Raw genomic sequence first — 18,360 nt, 5'->3', positions numbered from 1 at the left:
AGAGGTGGCATTGTGTCTTATCATAATGTATTTGATGGGGAGAGAGAGAGAGAGAGAGAGATTCCTCCTCCACATGATGTGGAACGGGGGGAGATCCGAAAACAATGCAAAGCATAGTCGAACAAAGCTAAGGTGATAAGCTAACCATAAGACAAATGCCAAAAAAATTCCAACAAGGCTTTCTGGTGGATACCTAACGTTATCACCTAGCAACATATTAAGCACGAAAAACAAATGCTGAGATACACCCCCTTGAAAAAGCCAAGATAACTGCTAATATACCTCGAACAAGAGAGGTAGAAATATAACAGGAAATGGGGCACATGGACTACATTGTATGCTTAGCATTATCGTCTGGAGATCAAAAAATAACCCATGTGGCATTTTTCTGTGTAATTAGTAACTGCTAACCAAATGATTCATGTGAGCACTTGCTAGTGACGTCGACCAGAGACATCTACAGCTCACAAACCAAAAACCTACTGTCGGTAGCTGGACTTTTGTTGTTGTTGTGTATATGCATCAAATGTACACATTGAACAACACTAACCGAGGTACTCCTACAAACTATATCTGAACGTATGTACACTACTGAGCCGAAGGAAACCGTTTGTATCGAGGCTCTCCCTCCCTCTCTCTGAATACAAAATGCCATAACTTCGCCTGAACATCTCCCTGGAAACATTCACGCCTCTTAGATGAGAGAAGAAAGCTCAGAGCTTAAAATAGCTTGCGCTGAACTATGCCATGGTACCACCAATCATCGGAGAGTGAACTTGCTTACCTGTTGCGCAAACTAGAGGAAGCTAGTGCCTACGCTCTTTTCTGATACCACTTCACCTGAGTCATGGTGGTCACTTCCACCTTCCAACACATGGATGCGGCTTCTTAAGTCACCCAGTTCTCTCTCAATGAGATCCAATCGCTCCCTCAGAGTAAGGTTCTCCTCTTCAAGCTGAGCAATGTGATATTCTTGGTCAATAAGGAGATCCTGTAGGGGAGGGGCTTGCTGAGCATCCAGCCTGCATGGATAAACCATCTCGAATCGGTTTAAGCCTTGGTCCAAGCGCTGCTCTAACTGCTGAAGTGATTGTGCATAGTGGCCATCATTCTTTTCATCTCCAACCTCCTCTTCTACTTCATCTTCTTCCTCATCTGCGGCAATCAAGGCACCCTTCTCGATGTTTGTAGCTTTCATTCGAATAAGACCATTCATTGAGCCATATCCATCTACTCCCCATTCCTCTGCCTCTTCTGTGCACTGGTCTTTGTACCTAGGAAGAGGGCCTGGAGTAGGTAGAACTGCTGGTGTAAAAGGGGAAGGTGTCACCACAGGAGCTATAGCATCCCCCATGGACTTTGAACGGATAATGTAGGAGGTTGTATTTCGGGGTGCTTCAGGAGGATGATTTCCCCTATACCTATGTACAAAGAAGTTGCCTCCTCGTAGTGGTGCACCTTGTGACTGTGATTCTTGAAACCTGCTCCCACCTCTCCTCCTCCATTTCGGCCTCATTTTATGCTTCACACCAGGGGCCCTTGCAACGGTAAAGTTTCCTCTTCCCATTTCCGCCATAGCCGTGACCCAGTGCCCCATTTTGCCGAGTAGAAAGGCCACTGCAGTGACTGCAGTAAGAGCGAAATCTTCTTGTAAGCTATAAGCAGGCAAGGAAGATAAAAAACGGATTCACATGACCATTCCAGAACGGAAAGGCCATAAACAAACAGATAGCAGCAGGCAACAATGACAAACAGATAGTCCGCTCAGATTTTGAAGCTAAATCTGGCAATTTAAAAGAAAGAAAGCAGAAACTCAACAAGCTCGAGGAGCAAAGTGGACAAACAAAAATGGTAAGGCGCTAATCAAGTGCATGCCCGCTCTCAGATCAGACATGGCTACAGTTTGAGCGCGAAAAGGGACGTTATTAAAGAGAAAATCGTTAGCCTTGAAAGTGTTTCCGTCAAGTAGAATAAAGAAAAAGAGCGGTAAACGAGCAGAGACTTACCGAAAGCTTGATGAAAAACTGTAAACAGCAAGGTTGAGGCGGATCCGTGGTTGAGGGCGAGAAGAACTGAATATCCAGTTCTACTTGCAGTGTATTAGCAGAGATGCGGACCTGCAAAACACGCGAATGGCATCACATCGGCGTCTTCTCCTTCACCAAGAAATGATATTACTATTGACTCTCAGAAAATACGTACGTACGCACGTCAAATTTCTCCCTCTTCTTTTGATAATAAAGCCCCCTCCCGGTAAATGATGTTACTACGCCTTGGCACGATTCTCTCCCAAATGATGGCGAGGGATTCGACGTAGGCCTGTAGCTTTGGCTATGGAGGCCTTCTCGTCCCGCAAAGATGCAGTAGAAACGGATTGAAGAAGCGCGTTATGCGGAAGAAATCTTTACACTCACCTCACTGACGTAGGAAGAAGTGAGAGCGAGCTCGAGCGCAGGCACGGCGATGGCGAGACTCAGTTCCCAGCTGACGTAGAAATGAAGCTCGGAGGAGGAAGAAAATGGTGGGGGATGGGATGGAAAGACAGACAGAATACATTTGCCCCTTTTTCGTTGATGATGAAGACGACGGCGGCCAGGCAAAGTTCAAACCGTAGATGTCCGCCCGCGGCCCGTGGTCTCTCTTAGATATGGTAGCAGTAAGTACTACTTATAAATTAGGGTGTTTACACACTGCTTAAACACTCAAAACATGTTGCCCAATGAACCTAAGGATTAGATAGGGTTACCTCAGGACTAAAGAACACGGGCTCTTGAATGAAGACCCCGTCATGGGATTCACAGAGGAGAACTCCATGCACAAAAGCAGAGGCGCGTTGTGTCTTAGATTTTAACAAGTAAACTCGAACTAATTTTGTAAACTCGGACATCCGAGGTGTCAACTCAGACAAGCATAAATAAGTATAAACACACCCCCATTTCAACCAAATCATCGTGTGCGCCCGGTTAGGACATTGGGTTGCCACAGCGCTCGTCTGGGTTTGAGTCTCGGTGGGGGAAGCGCCGTCGTTCTTTTTTTCGCTGTTGGATCTCCTCCAGATCCTCGCCGTCCGTCGTCCGTCATCAATCCCATGGTCGGGTCTTCATTCAAGACATTTAGTCACGAGGGTAGGGTTACAGACAGCCATCACAAAGTGTTGCATGTTGGGAAGTTTGAGGACTAATTAATACAAGTCGATGTAGACACGTTGATTGGTTGAAGAAAGATCTGCCATATTTGGTGGTATGTGCTGACATCTAGCTTAGCTATGGCGGCGACCTCTAAACAACAGTGTGTAAAGGTGCAAAAGTGGCAAATCGACATGTTGAGGCACTGATGGCCTTCTATCTTAGTCACTCGGTGTGTAACCGATTGTAATAAGATTTGTATTTTGTGTTGGCCTAGCGGGGTACAGGCGAGGGGCTAAGCTATGGTTCAATTTCTACGACATGCGGGTGTGGGTGTGTGGGCACAATTCTGTAAAATTGGATAATGTGAAGTATTAGATTGCAAAAAATAAAACAAAAAAGGTTTGTATTTTGTGTTGTAGAAATATGGTGTAATCCATCCAAATGTCTCTCTCTCTCTCTCTCTCTCTCTCTCTCTCTCTCTCTCTCTCTCTCATGATGCGGCGGCGGGGGGGGGGGGGGGGGGGGGGGGGGGGGGGGCACTATACACCACAAGGTCTTAAATAAACCCCAATCGGTCACATCTAGAGCGTTGACGTGGGGCACGATTACCTAGACGCTCGTGATCCGTCTAATAGGTCCGAATTGACTTCTTATATCCGAATTTACTTTATAATCAAGTGAACTAGCAAGGGCTACAAGGAAAAACACACACCCATGTGATTAGGACATCACAAGTTCGAAGTCGGATTGTAAGTAGGGGTGGCTAATGCCAGCTGTATTGGAAATGGCCTATGAACTTTGAGAATAGCGAAATTAGGAAATTAAGTGAAGCACTTTTAAGAGATTACTTTGTGAGCATAGCAGGTGAACTTAATTAATGGTAGCAACATAAACATGGTACCTAGTTAACTTGGCATGAACAATACTTTTGCAAGAGAGAGAGTTTAGAGAACATGACAATAGTTGAGGACTGGATTCATATGGAGCCAGTCCCCCCTCCAATAGGCGTTTGTATTATAGTTTCTCCCAGCAAGAGAGACTTAGTACAATACAATCTTTGTGTTCCTTGTAACCTAGGTGATGCAATGAAGATGAAAAGCTTCATGCATCACAAGCATAACATAAACTTGAAGAAAGCATTAACTATCCCAAGCCTCAGTCCCAAGGTCTCAAACACCTTCGAAGGTGGAGAGAGCTAGCAGGTGTTACCATATACATGTGGTAGTGATGTGTGTGAACACACTAGGACCGCCGGGGCATTTTTTCCCTCTTTAGGAGGTTTTTTCCCCCGTGCATTGTATATACGCCCATCACTCTAGGGCTATCTATCTTTCCATTGCACACTAAGTAACACACTCTCTATTGTGTGCCTTGAGCTTCCTTCGTCTTCTCCAAGCTGTGTGTGTTTCTCTGCAACCCTAATTCCAACAATTGGTATCAGAGCAGGTCACGTCCTCCCGGGCTTAGTCGCCAGCTGCTCCAGCACATGCCTACTCACTCTCTCCGATTTCAGTGAGCTTTGGCGAGCGTTCGCAGGTCGACAAATATTTTGGGACAGCTCGAAGAGCTAGGTCTGCTCAGAATTTTGATTTGGGCTCATTTCGGCCTCCGTTTCCACTACGGGCAGTACTGCACAGGCTATTTCGTCATTTTGTGCAGATTTTTTGTCAGTGCCGTTTTCTGCATAACAGGTACCTTATAGTCTTCTACGGTTTGTGCTATATAGCACAAGTTGTTCCCGCTCCATTTCTCCTATTTTCGGGCAGTTTTCACATCAGGTGCAGCATTTACCATGGCTGACAACAACAACACAGATGTGTTCAAGATGTTTGCTGCTGAGGACAGGTTGGATGGGGACAACTACCCTATGTGGGCTTATATGATGCAACATGTTCTTGTGTCAAAAGGTGTCTGGAACATTGTGCAGGGCATTGATGTACGTCCTGGTTCTGAAGATGTAGGCGATATTGAGGATGTTGCAGGTCTTGCTGCAAGGATTGCAGCTGTTAGAGTTGTTTTGCCTACAGCAGAACAAGCTCGTTGGGATGTTAAGGATGCGCAGGCTCATGCATTGATTGCGTTGTCTGTGAAGCGCACCATTATTCCTCACATCCGTTCAGCAAAATCTGCAAAACAGGCTTGGGATATTCTAGCAGGTCTTTATGCAAGCCGCAATGAGGCTAAAATTGCTTTGCTGCGTAAAGAGCTAGAGTCGAAGATTATGCATGAGGAAGATGATATGGACACTTTCCTTGCTAGTGTCAAGGATATCAATGAGCAACTCATTTCTGCAGGTGAAGTCATTTCTGACAGTTCCCTTGTGCAGACTGTTCTTGATGCCTTACCAGATTCCTACCAGACTTTTGCTAGTACTTGGAGACTGATGACCCAAGGAAATCCTGAAGTTGTCAAGTTTGATGCATTATGCACATTGCTGTTGCAAGAGTCACTTTCTAGAAAAAACAGGACTAGGCAGCGTGCAGTTGAACAGGCTTTTATTGCTTCTCAAAGAAAGGGTGGTAACAGTAATGCAGCCACTTCTTATGGTTCTGCTGCGAGTGGCAAAATTTCTGTTCCTAATGCTTCTGCTGGCAGCACTTCGTCTGGCAATTCTGGTGATAAGGGCAAAAAGAAAATGCGTTGCCATTATTGTAAAGCCAATGATCACTTGATCAAGTCGTGTCCTAAGTTGAAGGCCAAAGAGGCTAAGAAGAAAGAGGGTGGTTCCACTGCAAATGCTGGTTCCACTACAAATGCAGCCATTGTTGAGTCTTCTGTGAAAGGAGATTGTGATGCTGATGTTGATGCAGAATGGGCTTTTAGCGCAGAGTGCACTTACAATCCTGCTGTCCATGATGCATGCTTGTCAGTTGCTGCAGATTCACATGTGTGGTATTTCGACAGTGGTGCTACAAAGCACATTACCTCACATCGTGAATTGTTTACCTCTCTCGAGTCTGTCCCTCATGGGAATTCAGTCACTTGTGCCAACAACGCCTCTTATCCAGTTCAGGGAGTTGGAAAGATTGTGCTCACTGCTGCTAATGGCAGTTCCTTCACACTTGTTGATGCACTTTATGTACCTGGGATCAAGAAAAATCTATTGTCTGTATCCGCACTTGCTAGACTTGGACTTGTAGTCAAATTTGTGGATGACAGATGTACAGTTCATGATCTCAGTTTTGGTGATGAAATTGTTGCATCTGGGCTTTTGTGCCATGGGCTGTATAAGCTCACTTTGTATGACAAGTGTGGACAAAATTTTGCAAATGCTGTTGCAGATTCAAGGGCTATTTCAGATGCAAAACTTTGGCATGCACGTTTTGGTCATCTGAATTTTGCCAGTTTGCTGCGTTTGCAGAAATCTGATATGGTTGCTTCTTTGCCGCCTCTTGAAGCACCTATCAAACATGTTTGTGAAGGCTGTATTCTGGGTAAAATGCAGCGTTCTAAGTTTCCAAAGGATGGTTCAGTTAGGGCCACATGCAGGTTGCAGCTTGTGCATAGTGACGTTTGTGGGCCCATGCAAACTCCGTCCTTGGGCAATTACCTGTACTTCGTGACTTTCATTGATGATTACTCCAGGCATGCGTGGGTATTTCCGCTTAAAGCGAAGTCCGAAGTTTTTATGTGCTTCAAACAATTTTTGGCTATGGCTGAAAATGTCTCAAAATGTACTATGGGCACCCTCCGTTCCGATCGAGGGGGGGAATATATGTCTCATGAATTTAATGCATTTCTGGCTAGTCATGGGATAAAACACCAATGTACAGTGCCTTATACACCTCAGCAAAATGGTGTTGCTGAGAGGAAAAACAGGTCACTAACGGAAATGGCACGATGTATGGTCAAAAGTCAAGCTTTGCCGCATTCTTTTTGGCTTGAGGCCATCATGTGTGCCACTTATGTACTTAACAGGTGTCCTACGAAAGCTTTGCAGTCTATTACTCCATATGAAGCATGGCATGATAGAAAACCTTCTATTGAGCACATGCGTGTTTTTGGCTGTTTGGCATATGCTTTGGTGCCACAAGTGCAGCGCAGAAAATTGGATGATAAGGCTGTCAAATGTATTTTTGTTGGTTATAGTACTGAAAGCAAAGGTTACAGGTTGTATCATCCGCAAACAAAACGTATTTTGGTTTCACGGGATGTAGTGTTTGTGGAAGATTCTGTTCAACCCTTGCTGTCATGTACTAGAGACAGTAATGTAAGCTCACAGGACATTTATGACACTTTGTTGCCTCTTTTCAGTGGTGGAAATACGAATGTAAGTTCCAATGAGGCAAATGTACAGCCTATGGAGGTTTCTGAAAATGTTTTAGAACAGCCTATTACTGATGCAGATGTACATGATGTACTTGATGAGGAAAGGGCTGAAAATGAGCAGGCTAGAGGTATGCCAAAATGGCTGGTGCACACTTTGCGTGACAGTAAATTGGATGCACCTTTATCTAGTCGTACTCGTTCAGGCTCTCGCCATGCATCTTATGCATCAGATTGTTATGCTTTGGCTGTGTCTAGTTTACATGATGTTGAGGAGCCTCTGTCTTTTGATGAAGCACAGAATTCAGAAAATTGGATTGCTGCCATGAAATCAGAATATGATGCACTTATAGAGAATGACACATGGACTTTATGTGATTTGCCTCCTGGCAAAAAGGCCATTGGTACGAAGTGGGTTTACAAGTTGAAACGCAAGCCGGATGGTGAGATCGATCGCCATAAGGCTCGACTTGTTGCAAAGGGTTATGCACAACAAAAAGGCATAGATTATGAAGAGACTTTTGCTCCCACTTGTCGTATGACTACTGTGCGTTTTCTATGTGCATTGGCAGCTCATTTTGGTTGGGATGTACATCAATCAGACATTGTTACTGCTTTCTTGAATGGTGACATATTTGAGGAAGTTTATGTAACGCAGCCTCGCGGTTTTGTCATAAAAGGACAAGAGGACAAAGTGTGCAAATGTAAGAAGGCTTTGTATGGGTTGAAGCAATCTCCTCGTGCTTGGTATGAGAAAGCTGACACTCATTTGGTTAAACGAGGCTTTCGTAACAGTCCAACAGAAAGCACATTGTATGTAAAGCGTGAGGATGATGTATTTCTCATTGTGGTTCTTTATGTTGATGATTTGCTGATCACTGGACCAAATGAGAGACATATTGCTGAATTTAAGGCTGATTTGAATGCTACTTTCAAGATGAAAGATTTGGGGCTGTTGCATCATTACTTGGGTATACAGTTTAAGCAGTGTGATGGTGGTATTGCCTTGTGTCAGAAAAGTTACATAGAGACATTGCTATGTAAGTTTGGACTTGAGGATTGCAAACCTATTGCCACTCCCATGGAAACAGGTTTGAAGTTGAGTCTACATGATGCTGGCGATCCTGCTGATGTCACTCTTTACCAAACTGCTGTTGGCTGCCTCATTTATGTATGCAACACGAGGCCAGATATTCAGTTTGCAGTCTCGCAGGTCAGCAGATTTATGCATAGCCCAGGGTCTAAGCATTGGCAGGCTGTCAAGAGGATTTTCCGCTACCTTAGTGGCACTTTACATCTTGGCTTGTTTTATCCCAAGGGGGGATCATTGCCGCCAGACTTACATGCTTTTTCGGACTCAGATTGGGCTGGTTGTTTTGACACGCGAGTGTCCACAAGTGGTTTTTGTTTCATGCTTGGCAGTTCATGTATATCATGGTTGAGCAAGAAGCAACCTACTGTGGCCACTTCGAGTTGTGAGGCTGAGTACAGGGCAGTCTTCACAGCTACAGTTGAGTGTGTATGGCTCAGACGCCTTATGGCTGACTTGGGTGTTGGACAGGACACTGCCAACACTATCTACACTGACAGTCAGAGCGCATTGGCAGTTGCGAGGAACCCAGTTTTTCATGCTCGCACAAAGCACATTGAGGTGCATTACCACTATGTCAGGGAGAGGCTCTCAGCAGGAGAGATCAGCTTGGCTTATGTGCCAACACAGGACAACCTTGCAGATCTTTTCACAAAGGCATTGTCTCGTGAGAAGCTTGAAGCTTTCCGCAAAGCTTTGGGCTTACTCCCCTTTGTGGACTGATCCTGTCCTCAGGGCATGGCACTTCCCTTTACTCATGTGCCAGCTCTCGTTCACCGCATCACTCCAGGGGGGATTTGTTACCATATACATGTGGTAGTGATGTGTGTGAACACACTAGGACCGCCGGGGCATTTTTTCCCTCTTTAGGAGGTTTTTTCCCCCGTGCATTGTATATACGCCCATCACTCTAGGGCTATCTATCTTTCCATTGCACACTAAGTAACACACTCTCTATTGTGTGCCTTGAGCTTCCTTCGTCTTCTCCAAGCTGTGTGTGTTTCTCTGCAACCCTAATTCCAACAGCAGGGAATGAGGATAGGGAAGAGGAAGAAGAAACATTCCATAGGAGAAAGAAATAGTTCCTCACTTATCATTACTCTTCTTGCTAGCATATATAATAGCATAGTAATGAAGATGGAGGAGATGGCAAGCTTAAGCATTGAAGCATAGCTCTTGGTTGGATTTGCATTCCATAGCCAAGAGTGTTGGTGTAGGCTTTCACTTTCACAAGCTTGGAGAAGGAGGTGGTATTCCTCAACTTTCACCAAGTGAGAATAGCTTTGCAAATGAGTGTGTGTGTGTGTGTGGAGTATATCCCCCTAGCACCCCCCTTTCTTGCTTTGGGCAAAAATTCTACTTACTACAAGCTCATTGGACCCCTCTCCCCTTAGCCAATCACATCCAGCATGCAATCAAGCATATGGGTAGTCTTTTGACAAGTGTCCTCCTTACCCCTTAGAGAGAGAGAGCTTGAAAATATCTAGATATTTGTTAGATGGAAGTAGAATCTCATTGGACCCCTCTTTAGCCCAACCAATAGCATTCAAGTACACCATGTGGTTAAGCTTAGTGAGAGTCTGACATGTGTCCCATGTGCTCACTTAGAATTCCCCTAACTTTGAGATTTTTATGCATAGGAAGTTTCTCAAGCAACTTCCTCATTAAGTGAGTAGGTTCTCTTTTTGACTCAAGCATCTTACCCCCCATGCATAGGAAGCTTCTCAATCAACTTCCTCATTAAATGTGACAAGTACCTCAAGTACCTTAGTCATCCAGCATGACAAGCACCTTAGGTGGGGTTCCCACCTCAAGCATAGCCTTAGCTTGCTTAAGTTTAGGTCGGGTTCCTACATCAAGCACAGCCCTAGCTTGCTTAAGGTCAAAGGACTTTTAACACTAACCATTGGAAGTCTTTAATGAAGCTAACCCTAAGGTCTTTTAAGCTTCATTAGTTGCACATTGCTCTTTGATAGACTACCTCCTTTTGGACCCCTATTGAGATGTAACCATCTCTTCTCTTGGTCCCCTGTTGAGGTAAGTCTAGAAGCACTTATTGCACATTTCTCTTTGATAGACCATCTCCTTTTGGACCCCTATTGAGATGAAACCATCTCTCCTTTTGGTCCCGTGTTGAGACAGGTCTAGAAGCACATGTCTCTATTCTAACTCTTGTTCTCATTTATTCTCCCACATTAAATGATCAATTTAATATGAGAAAATCATTTGGTAAAGTTAGATATTATATTTTATGACATTACCTCTCTCTTGAAATCATAGTCGTCCTCGACTATGAGGTAGAGAAGATAAAGCCTAGTCATTAGTCCATGTTTCTTAGCGGGTAGAGGATCCCTTTTTACCCTACAACATCATTCCAAGATGGATGACTAGTCCATTTGATGCTTGGGAGACGTAGCTGTCGCAAGCATGTCTGCTCTTTAGTCCATATCATACGAGTGACAAGTTCTACTTGGTGTTTGGGAGACATCATCACCACAAACAGGATTCTAAGCATGCATACTTTTAAATTTGTGCACAATAAAAAGAGAACTAGTCTTATGAGACAAAAACATTTTCTATTTAAAATGCATTTTCATATGCTTACTCTAGTGCAACATTGTAAGCATTAACAAGGTTCATATTATCCTTAAGCTAAGTTCTTTGCATTCATCTAGCATCTTTAAAAGAGTAATTCTTAAACTTAATAAGATATCGTCGGATAATCTTACCGTTTCTTAATACCTTGTCTTCATGTCATAGGATGGACTCAAGTTGAAGTACTTCTTCTTGATCTTTGATTTTTGGAGTGTCTACAACAACTATTGCTTCTTTTGATGGCGCTCCTTTGTAAGGCTTATGTAGGTTCTCATGGAAAACATGGTGCATGAGCCAATGGTTGGGCAACTTCAATTGATAAGCCATATCATTGACTGGCTTAAGAATTTTAAGGACCATAGTATCTTTTTGCTAGTTGAGCATCATACCGTTGGTGGTCCGTAGGACTCTTGCCCGTAGTATGCCTCAGATGAGCCTTGAGAAACTTTAGCAATACCTAGTCATTTTCCTTAAAGGCTAAGGCTCTTTTGTGCTTATTAGCAGCAGCCCTTTTTGCCTTTCCTGTGAGATGGATATAATCCCTTTAATCTTTGGAAAAGATTCTTGTAGGTCTCAGCTATATTCATCAACAACGAAGATCTTCCCCTGTAATTGAAGTAGTAAGGGACTTTTGGATCTTCCCTCTTTAACCTCGAAAGATGCTTTTCCCATAGAAGGGGGATATTTCTAGGCGAGCGCTTTTTAGGAATCAGGTGAGCAGATTCCTAAAAAGATTATCTATTCCTCTTTGTGGACTATCTCTATCTCTCTCTTTGAGAGAGAGAGAGAGAGAGAGAGAGAGAGAGAGAGAGAGAGAGCCACATGGAGAGAGAGAGAGAGTTGAGACACAGTCAAAGATATGGAAGCTAGGTTTCAAAAACAATATAGACAAGGGTACTTAAAACAAGAACTCCCATTAATAATAAAAAAGTTACATTTTATTAAACTTGCATTACATAAACAAGAAGTGTTCATCTTCTGGAAGTCCCGGTTTTAGTAGTTGATGTGCTCCTTCGATTGGCATATTAAGATTCACCACGTTGCTTAGCTGCTGCCTCATTTCCTCCTCATCCTCCTCTGTGATGAGCCCAATCTTCTTCCAGCAAGAGAAAGCTAGTTGTCCCGTCTCGTTCAAATTGATTAAGCTCCGCATATTGAGTTCCTTGCGGCATTGATAGAGGCGATACACGTTGATGGTTGCCTTGAGAGCCTGACAAAACCAGTCGGCTCCATGCAATGCCTCTCCATTTGGAATGGCTTCCATGGCATCCCACGCAGACTTTATTTTACTCTCAAGATCGTCGGGCATCGTGAAAGAAGGAGAGGTGTGCTAGGAAGCTAGTGGACGCTTTCACAAAAATAACTCAAGCTATGGAAATTTATAGCCACTGTGGTAATATTATATTATTTTATACACGATTTGACACATAAACAACCAGTACTCAAATATGAAAAAAAGTTGCAAATGAATGTATCCAAATGTGACCATCCTAAGATAAAATTAGAAAGTAGTACAATTGTTTTAGGTACATAAAGCATACTAAGAAAAAGTGAGCATTGTCAAATGCTATGCATCCATGCCTGGATAAGTCCGGCTTTGACTCAGTGCCCTGAAGATATCAACATCTGCCAGGATTGGTTGATGGATAAACATGTTCTCATTTTGGCTTAGCCCTAGCACACGCAAATAAATAAAATACAAATGTTTACATGCAAGATATGGTTTTTGCTTTGACACCCGTTCCATGAAGTCTGGGCATGTGCACGATGGCTGGTTGCTAATACAAACTTTGTACATCCCGACATTACCATCTTCACTTTTCGTCTCTAGTTTGAAGACCTCACTAACACCATCTGCTGCACATATCTCTTCTACGACATTCGCTCTCAGGGCTAGTGCTAGATTGATCTTGCGAGCAGCATCCTCAGAAATGGAAGTCCGATACAGTACACGTAGACCATCTCGCACTGTGACTCTTGCACTGCCTTCAAGAGTGGATGCATCTTTTGACTTGAAAGGAGAGTTTGTCATATTTTGTTCTTGAGCAACTGGCGTTACATTAGATACTCCTTCTTTGCTTAGCTCCACTTGATACCCCCCTTCATGCAATATTTGCACCTCATCCTCCGATAGGTTGGTGCCCACATGCACAGGCCAAGTGTGTGGTGGATGAAGAGGCTGCGGCTCAATGTTCTGGTCTACTATATGACAATGCAAGACATGATCCGGACAAAACCAAAACCATTGACGCACCACACCATTTGGATGTTTTCGATAACCTTCAAACGATGGGGCTGGTATACCAAGGCTAGAACCTACTATACTGCATCCACACCTGCGTCCGCCTCTTGGTGTGCCGCTACATGTGACCCTACTACCTTGTGGAGTTCAACGTATGGCCCACATTGCCTCATTGACCTTGCGCTCAACTGCATACTGCCCACCAGAACCTATACTTCATTTTGGGGTTTGTGATATCTCTTCTTCTGCAAAGTTGATCTTACGTGGTCTTCCACACTTCTTGCGATCTTTGTTGACCGAGTTGTACTTAGGCCTATGTGATGCATCATCTTCCACGTTGATAACCTCATTTGGCTTCCGTTTTTGCCTTGATGTCTCCTTATCTCCTGTTAATGGAGTTGGTTGTTTATACATTGGAGTGCCCTCAGTAGCCGCATTCACTGCTCTAATCACTTGGCTAGGAGTTTTTCATGGCGTTCCGTAAGCTTTTGTATTGATGAACCCTTCCCAATGTGTTTTCCATGGCTGTATGAAATGTCCTTTGTGCTCTGTAGGATGGAATTTTCAAGGTCGGTTGTACATGCATCATATAATGATATGCGTTTACGGAAACCCTCCCTCCCCTACTAGCCAGCTGCCATGCTTGCTCTCCACAAGGTTAGTGCGTGGAGTGTTTGGTCCATCAGAGCTACTTTCTACGCATGACATAATGCCACCCCAATGTGCAATACGAATTTTCCACCAACTAAGCCATGAATCCATGTATGGAATGTTACGGTCTATGCAATGACCGTTACGCCACCATTGCCGTATCAGACGAGCCTCTGCTGCTGCTGCCTCTTTTGTTGGTGCTTGCCTCCACTTCTCACACATTTCTTTGTGTGTGTGTTGAGAAGCTTGCACCACATACTTCATTGTGTGTTGACTCAAGCTTTGCTTCCAATGGAAAAGACAAGAACGCTCCCGGCCGCTCATTGTATTGGTCTTGTCACCACCATTGAAAACAATTCGAACTGCATTCCAATTTGCTTGAGCTTCATTAGCCATGTAGCCAAAGAAATTTGCTTTGTCACACCCACATGATATCATTACATCATTAAGGCACTCCCAAAACAAATATTGCGTTTCCATGTCTTCCTGTTTCATTTCACAAGTTGCAATAGTCAAAAGGTCCTACATGCTGCAAACAAATTGTTTTAGAGAGAGTAAATGGAAAGCCACAAAGCTCTTAAGATGCTCCATGTACCTTGGATCATAGACATGACAAGCCATAGGCACCCAATCATTAACACGTCTGGTGTGATCAAACTGGATCCACGCACGTCGAAGATCACCATCCCGATCTTGTCTCATTCGGTTGACTAGGTCCACACCAGATGCTGGACCAATTGTGGACATTTTGAAGACATAACATTTCTCCCCCTCCATACCTTGACCAGGAAACCGGCTTTCATGGAAAAAATCATATGTGCAGTCTCGCTTCAATTTTAGGAGTGCATCAATGCCAAAAGATTCTTTGTCAACCCCTCTACGTAAAATAGATACTGACCTCTGAAACCTTTCAATGTTAAAAGTGTTTAGATTAAAAAATAATTTAGCATAGAGTTTTGCATCGAAATAAGAATCTAGGAAATGCTCATACCAGTTATCTTGCACCAATGGGCCCAACTCCTCAGCGATTGCAAATAGCTATTGCTCACCTAAAATACCTTCATTGGTGTTGTTGCGAAGAAATGTTGTACTTATAATTTCTTTTGCCAAACACATTTGAACCTTTCTGGCTCCTGCGTGTGGGTCAACAGTCAAAATCCTTTGCACCATCAGCTTGGTGTTGTCCGTTAGTGTTTTGGATGTGCCGCTGCGCACATCGTGTCGATGTGTGCCACGATGAATCATGATCCTAGTGGCAGTCTCATCGGATGACATGACATAGTATACTACACAATCACATGTTGCAATACAGAAAGCAATTGCCTTACAAAAATGGCATGTAAGGCTCTTATCTCCAATCTTACAATATTCCCTAGGTCCAGTTGTCTTTTGTATGTACCCGTTGAAATGACTTGTATTGGGAATATGGTAATTAACCAAGCGGACACATTGTTCATTCATGCACTTGAGATATCTGATAAGTATGGAGCCTGATTTACCCTTGTAATTTTCTGTGGTAAAAGCGCACATTTGTAAGGCCCCCATTATGAGGAGAAGCCATCGTGCGTGAAGGAAAATCACTCACCGGAAACCAAAATTTTCACGGACAAGAATCAGGGCAACTTTAAAGGCCTCGGGGGCGGAGGCCCCCGAGACTTTCTTTTTCGCCGGAATATTATGGCCGGACGGCGGCCGGAAAGTGGTCGGAAAATAACCGGTCCGTTGGCCGGTGGCCGGTAGTCAATGGCCGATGGCCGGTGGTCGGAAGTCAACGGCCGGTGGCCGGTCGTCGGAAGTCAATGGCCGGTGGCCGAATTCAAAAGCGGACTTGTCTTCTCAAGGGCGGCCACACATGGGCGGATTGGAGGGTCCGATTTGGACTTATTCGCACAAGGGCGGCTACACATGGCTGTCTCTCATAAGAGAGGGTAGCCCTTTTGGCCTATAAAAGGAGGCCATTTCTACACACATTTCATAGTGTGAAGTTGATGCAACAAGGTGAGTGTGAGGTGGTGAGAGTGAAGCAAGGCGGGAGCTCCATTCAGGGTATAATCCCTTTGTAAACTACTTCTTGTTTTGAAGTACTAAAGCCATTGAGTGGCTGCTTTCCTGTGGACGTAGCCCACATTGGGTGAACCACGTAAATCGTGTGTACTCTCTCTCTCTCTCTCTCTCTCTCTACTCTATAATCTCGTGTATATAAATCTGTCTCTCTCCATTAAGTAATCTACTCAATTATCTATTTAGCTACGTCTTATTTCCTAACAACTGGTATCAGAGCAAGGTTTGCTCGTAGCTAAATTATCTCGAGGAAAGGATTCCTTGAACTGAGTGGGAGTTATGGCGGAGGAAGGAAAGCTCAAGATTGAGAAGTTCAACGGCAAAAACTACCAACATTGGAAGATGCAGATTGAAGACTATCTCTACCAGAAGGACCTCTATTTGCCACTAGGCAGTCTTGCGAAGAAGCCCGCAACAATGGTAGATGAAGCATGGATTGTCCTTGATCGAAAGGCACTGGGAACAATCCGGTTAAGCTTGGCGTCAACGGTGGCCTTCAATGTTTCGGAGATGAAGACCACGGAGGACTTGATGAAGTCACTTGACGACTTCTACGAGAAACCATCGGCATCCAATAAGGTATTTCTTATGAAGCGCTTGTTCAATCTAAAGATGGCAGAGAATGGTTCAGTTGCAGAACACCTAAATGACTTTAACACAAACATAAGTCAACTTCGATCAATGAAAATCAATTTCGATGACGAAGTACGAGCTCTCCTTATACTATCATCTCTACCAGATAGTTGGGACAGCCTTGTGATGGTTGTAAGTAATTCTATCTCTGGCACAAATACTCTTAAGTTTGATGATGTTGTGGGTGTTCTCCTGAGCGAGGAAATGCGAAGGAGAAGCACAGGAGAATCATCAAGTGCTGCACTATCAGTGGAAACAAGAGGAAGGCTTAAAGAGAGGTTCAAAAACCAAAAGGGTCGTGATCGCTCAAGGCGGAGCAAGTCACGAACAAAGTCAGTTCTTGAATGTTGGAACTGCGGCAAGAAGGGCCACGTCAAGAAGGATTGTTGGTCCAAGAAGAAGAAGGAGACAGAGTCTCAAGACAACAAGCCAACATCGGAGGCCAATGTGGCAGGTAAAGTAGAGCAAGATGCTCTAATTCTCTCATTAGACAATGTGTCTAATTCCTGGATAGTAGATTCTAGGGCTTCATTCCATGCAACACCACACAAGCAACATTTCCAAGACTACACCAAAGGTAATTTTGGGTATGTATACTTGGGAGATGATGAAGCTTGTGAGATTGTCGGCAAAGGTACAGTTTCTGTCAAAACTGCTAACGGAAATGAATGGAAGCTTAAAGATGTTAGGCATGTTCCTTCTCTTCGCAAAAATTTGATCTCTACAGGACAATTGGACGATGAAGGTCACAACATTGCATTCGGAAACAAACGGTGGAAGATCTCAAAGGGATCTTTGGTGGTTGCCAAGGGTGAAAAAGTCGGTACACTTTACTTGTGTACTGTTAGCACGCAACCTTCAGCTTGTGCAGCAACTACAGAAGTTGACAGTGCGGTGTGGCACTACCGACTTGGGCATATGAGTGCCAAAGGAATGCAAATCCTTCAAACAAAGAAGCTTCTACCAGGTTTGAAAGAAGTGGACTTAGAGTTCTGTGAAGATTGTGTTTATGGTAAACAAAAGAGGGTAAAATTTCAAAAATCGGGAAATGAAAGAAAAAATAAAAAACTTGAGTTGGTTCATTCTGATGTTTGGGGTCCTGCAAGTACACCATCACTTGGTGGCTCATTGTACTATGTAACATTCATAAACGATGCGACTAGAAAAACATGGGTTTATGTCATGAAGAATAAATCCGATGTATTTTCCATATTTCAAAGGTGGAAAGCCTTTGTGGAGAATGAAACAAGTACCAAGGTTAAATGCCTCAGATCCGACAATGGAGGCGAATATTGCAGCCAAGCTTTTGAAATCTTTTGTGCTAGCAATGGCATTCGGAGGCAAAGGACAACCCCAAGGACACCTCAACAAAATGGGATTTCGGAAAGGATGAACAGGACAATCATGGAACGAGCACGAAGCATGCGGCTACATGCAGGCCTACCGCTTGAGCTTTGGGCGGAAGCTGTAAGTACGTCTGTGTACTTAATCAATCGGTCACCCTCAACGGCATTGGATGGGGGAGTTCCAGAAGAGGCATGGACAGGTAAACTGGTGAATTATGCATTTCTCAAAGTGTTTGGGTGTGAGGCTTTCATGCACATAGATAGAAGCCTAAGATCAAAGTTAGATGCAAAGTCCAAAAAGTGTTTCTTCATTGGCTATGGAGAAGGAGGCTTTGGGTATCGCCTATG

The 18,360-nt window shown here is 43.9% G+C and overlaps 1 protein-coding gene across 1 annotated transcript; it reads right to left on the bottom strand.

The window, feature by feature from the left end:
- Positions 1-252: 252 nt before the first annotated feature.
- Positions 253-2,620, bottom strand: LOC147453069 (uncharacterized). The gene is made up of 3 exons (XM_086518570.1): positions 2,424-2,620; positions 2,007-2,072; positions 253-1,626 (listed from the first exon to the last, which is right to left on the bottom strand). Exons 1-3 carry the CDS (start codon positions 2,554-2,556, stop codon positions 797-799), a joined length of 1,029 nt encoding a protein of 342 aa, XP_086374696.1. The 5' UTR covers positions 2,557-2,620; the 3' UTR covers positions 253-796.
- Between the last annotated feature and the right edge of the window lie 15,740 nt (positions 2,621-18,360).

This window comes from Adiantum capillus-veneris, chromosome 8, assembly GCF_014529385.1.
Source record: "Adiantum capillus-veneris isolate H3 chromosome 8, ASM1452938v2, whole genome shotgun sequence".
In the NCBI taxonomy this organism is placed as follows: Eukaryota; Viridiplantae; Streptophyta; class Polypodiopsida; order Polypodiales; family Pteridaceae; genus Adiantum; species Adiantum capillus-veneris.
The sequence above is the reverse complement of the archived record's forward strand: the minus strand, read 5'-3'. Positions and strand labels throughout refer to the sequence as shown.

Coding starts and splice junctions, on each gene's coding strand:
- LOC147453069 (XM_086518570.1), bottom strand. CDS start 2,556: ATGTATTCTGTCTGTCTTTCCATCCCATCCCCCACCATTTTCTTCCTC. Junction 2,073..2,423: donor TCGCTCTCACTTCTTCCTAC/GTCAGTGAGGTG, acceptor CTGGATATTCAG/TTCTTCTCGCCCTCAACCAC. Junction 1,627..2,006: donor AGTTTTTCATCAAGCTTTCG/GTAAGTCTCTGC, acceptor CTCTTACTGCAG/TCACTGCAGTGGCCTTTCTA.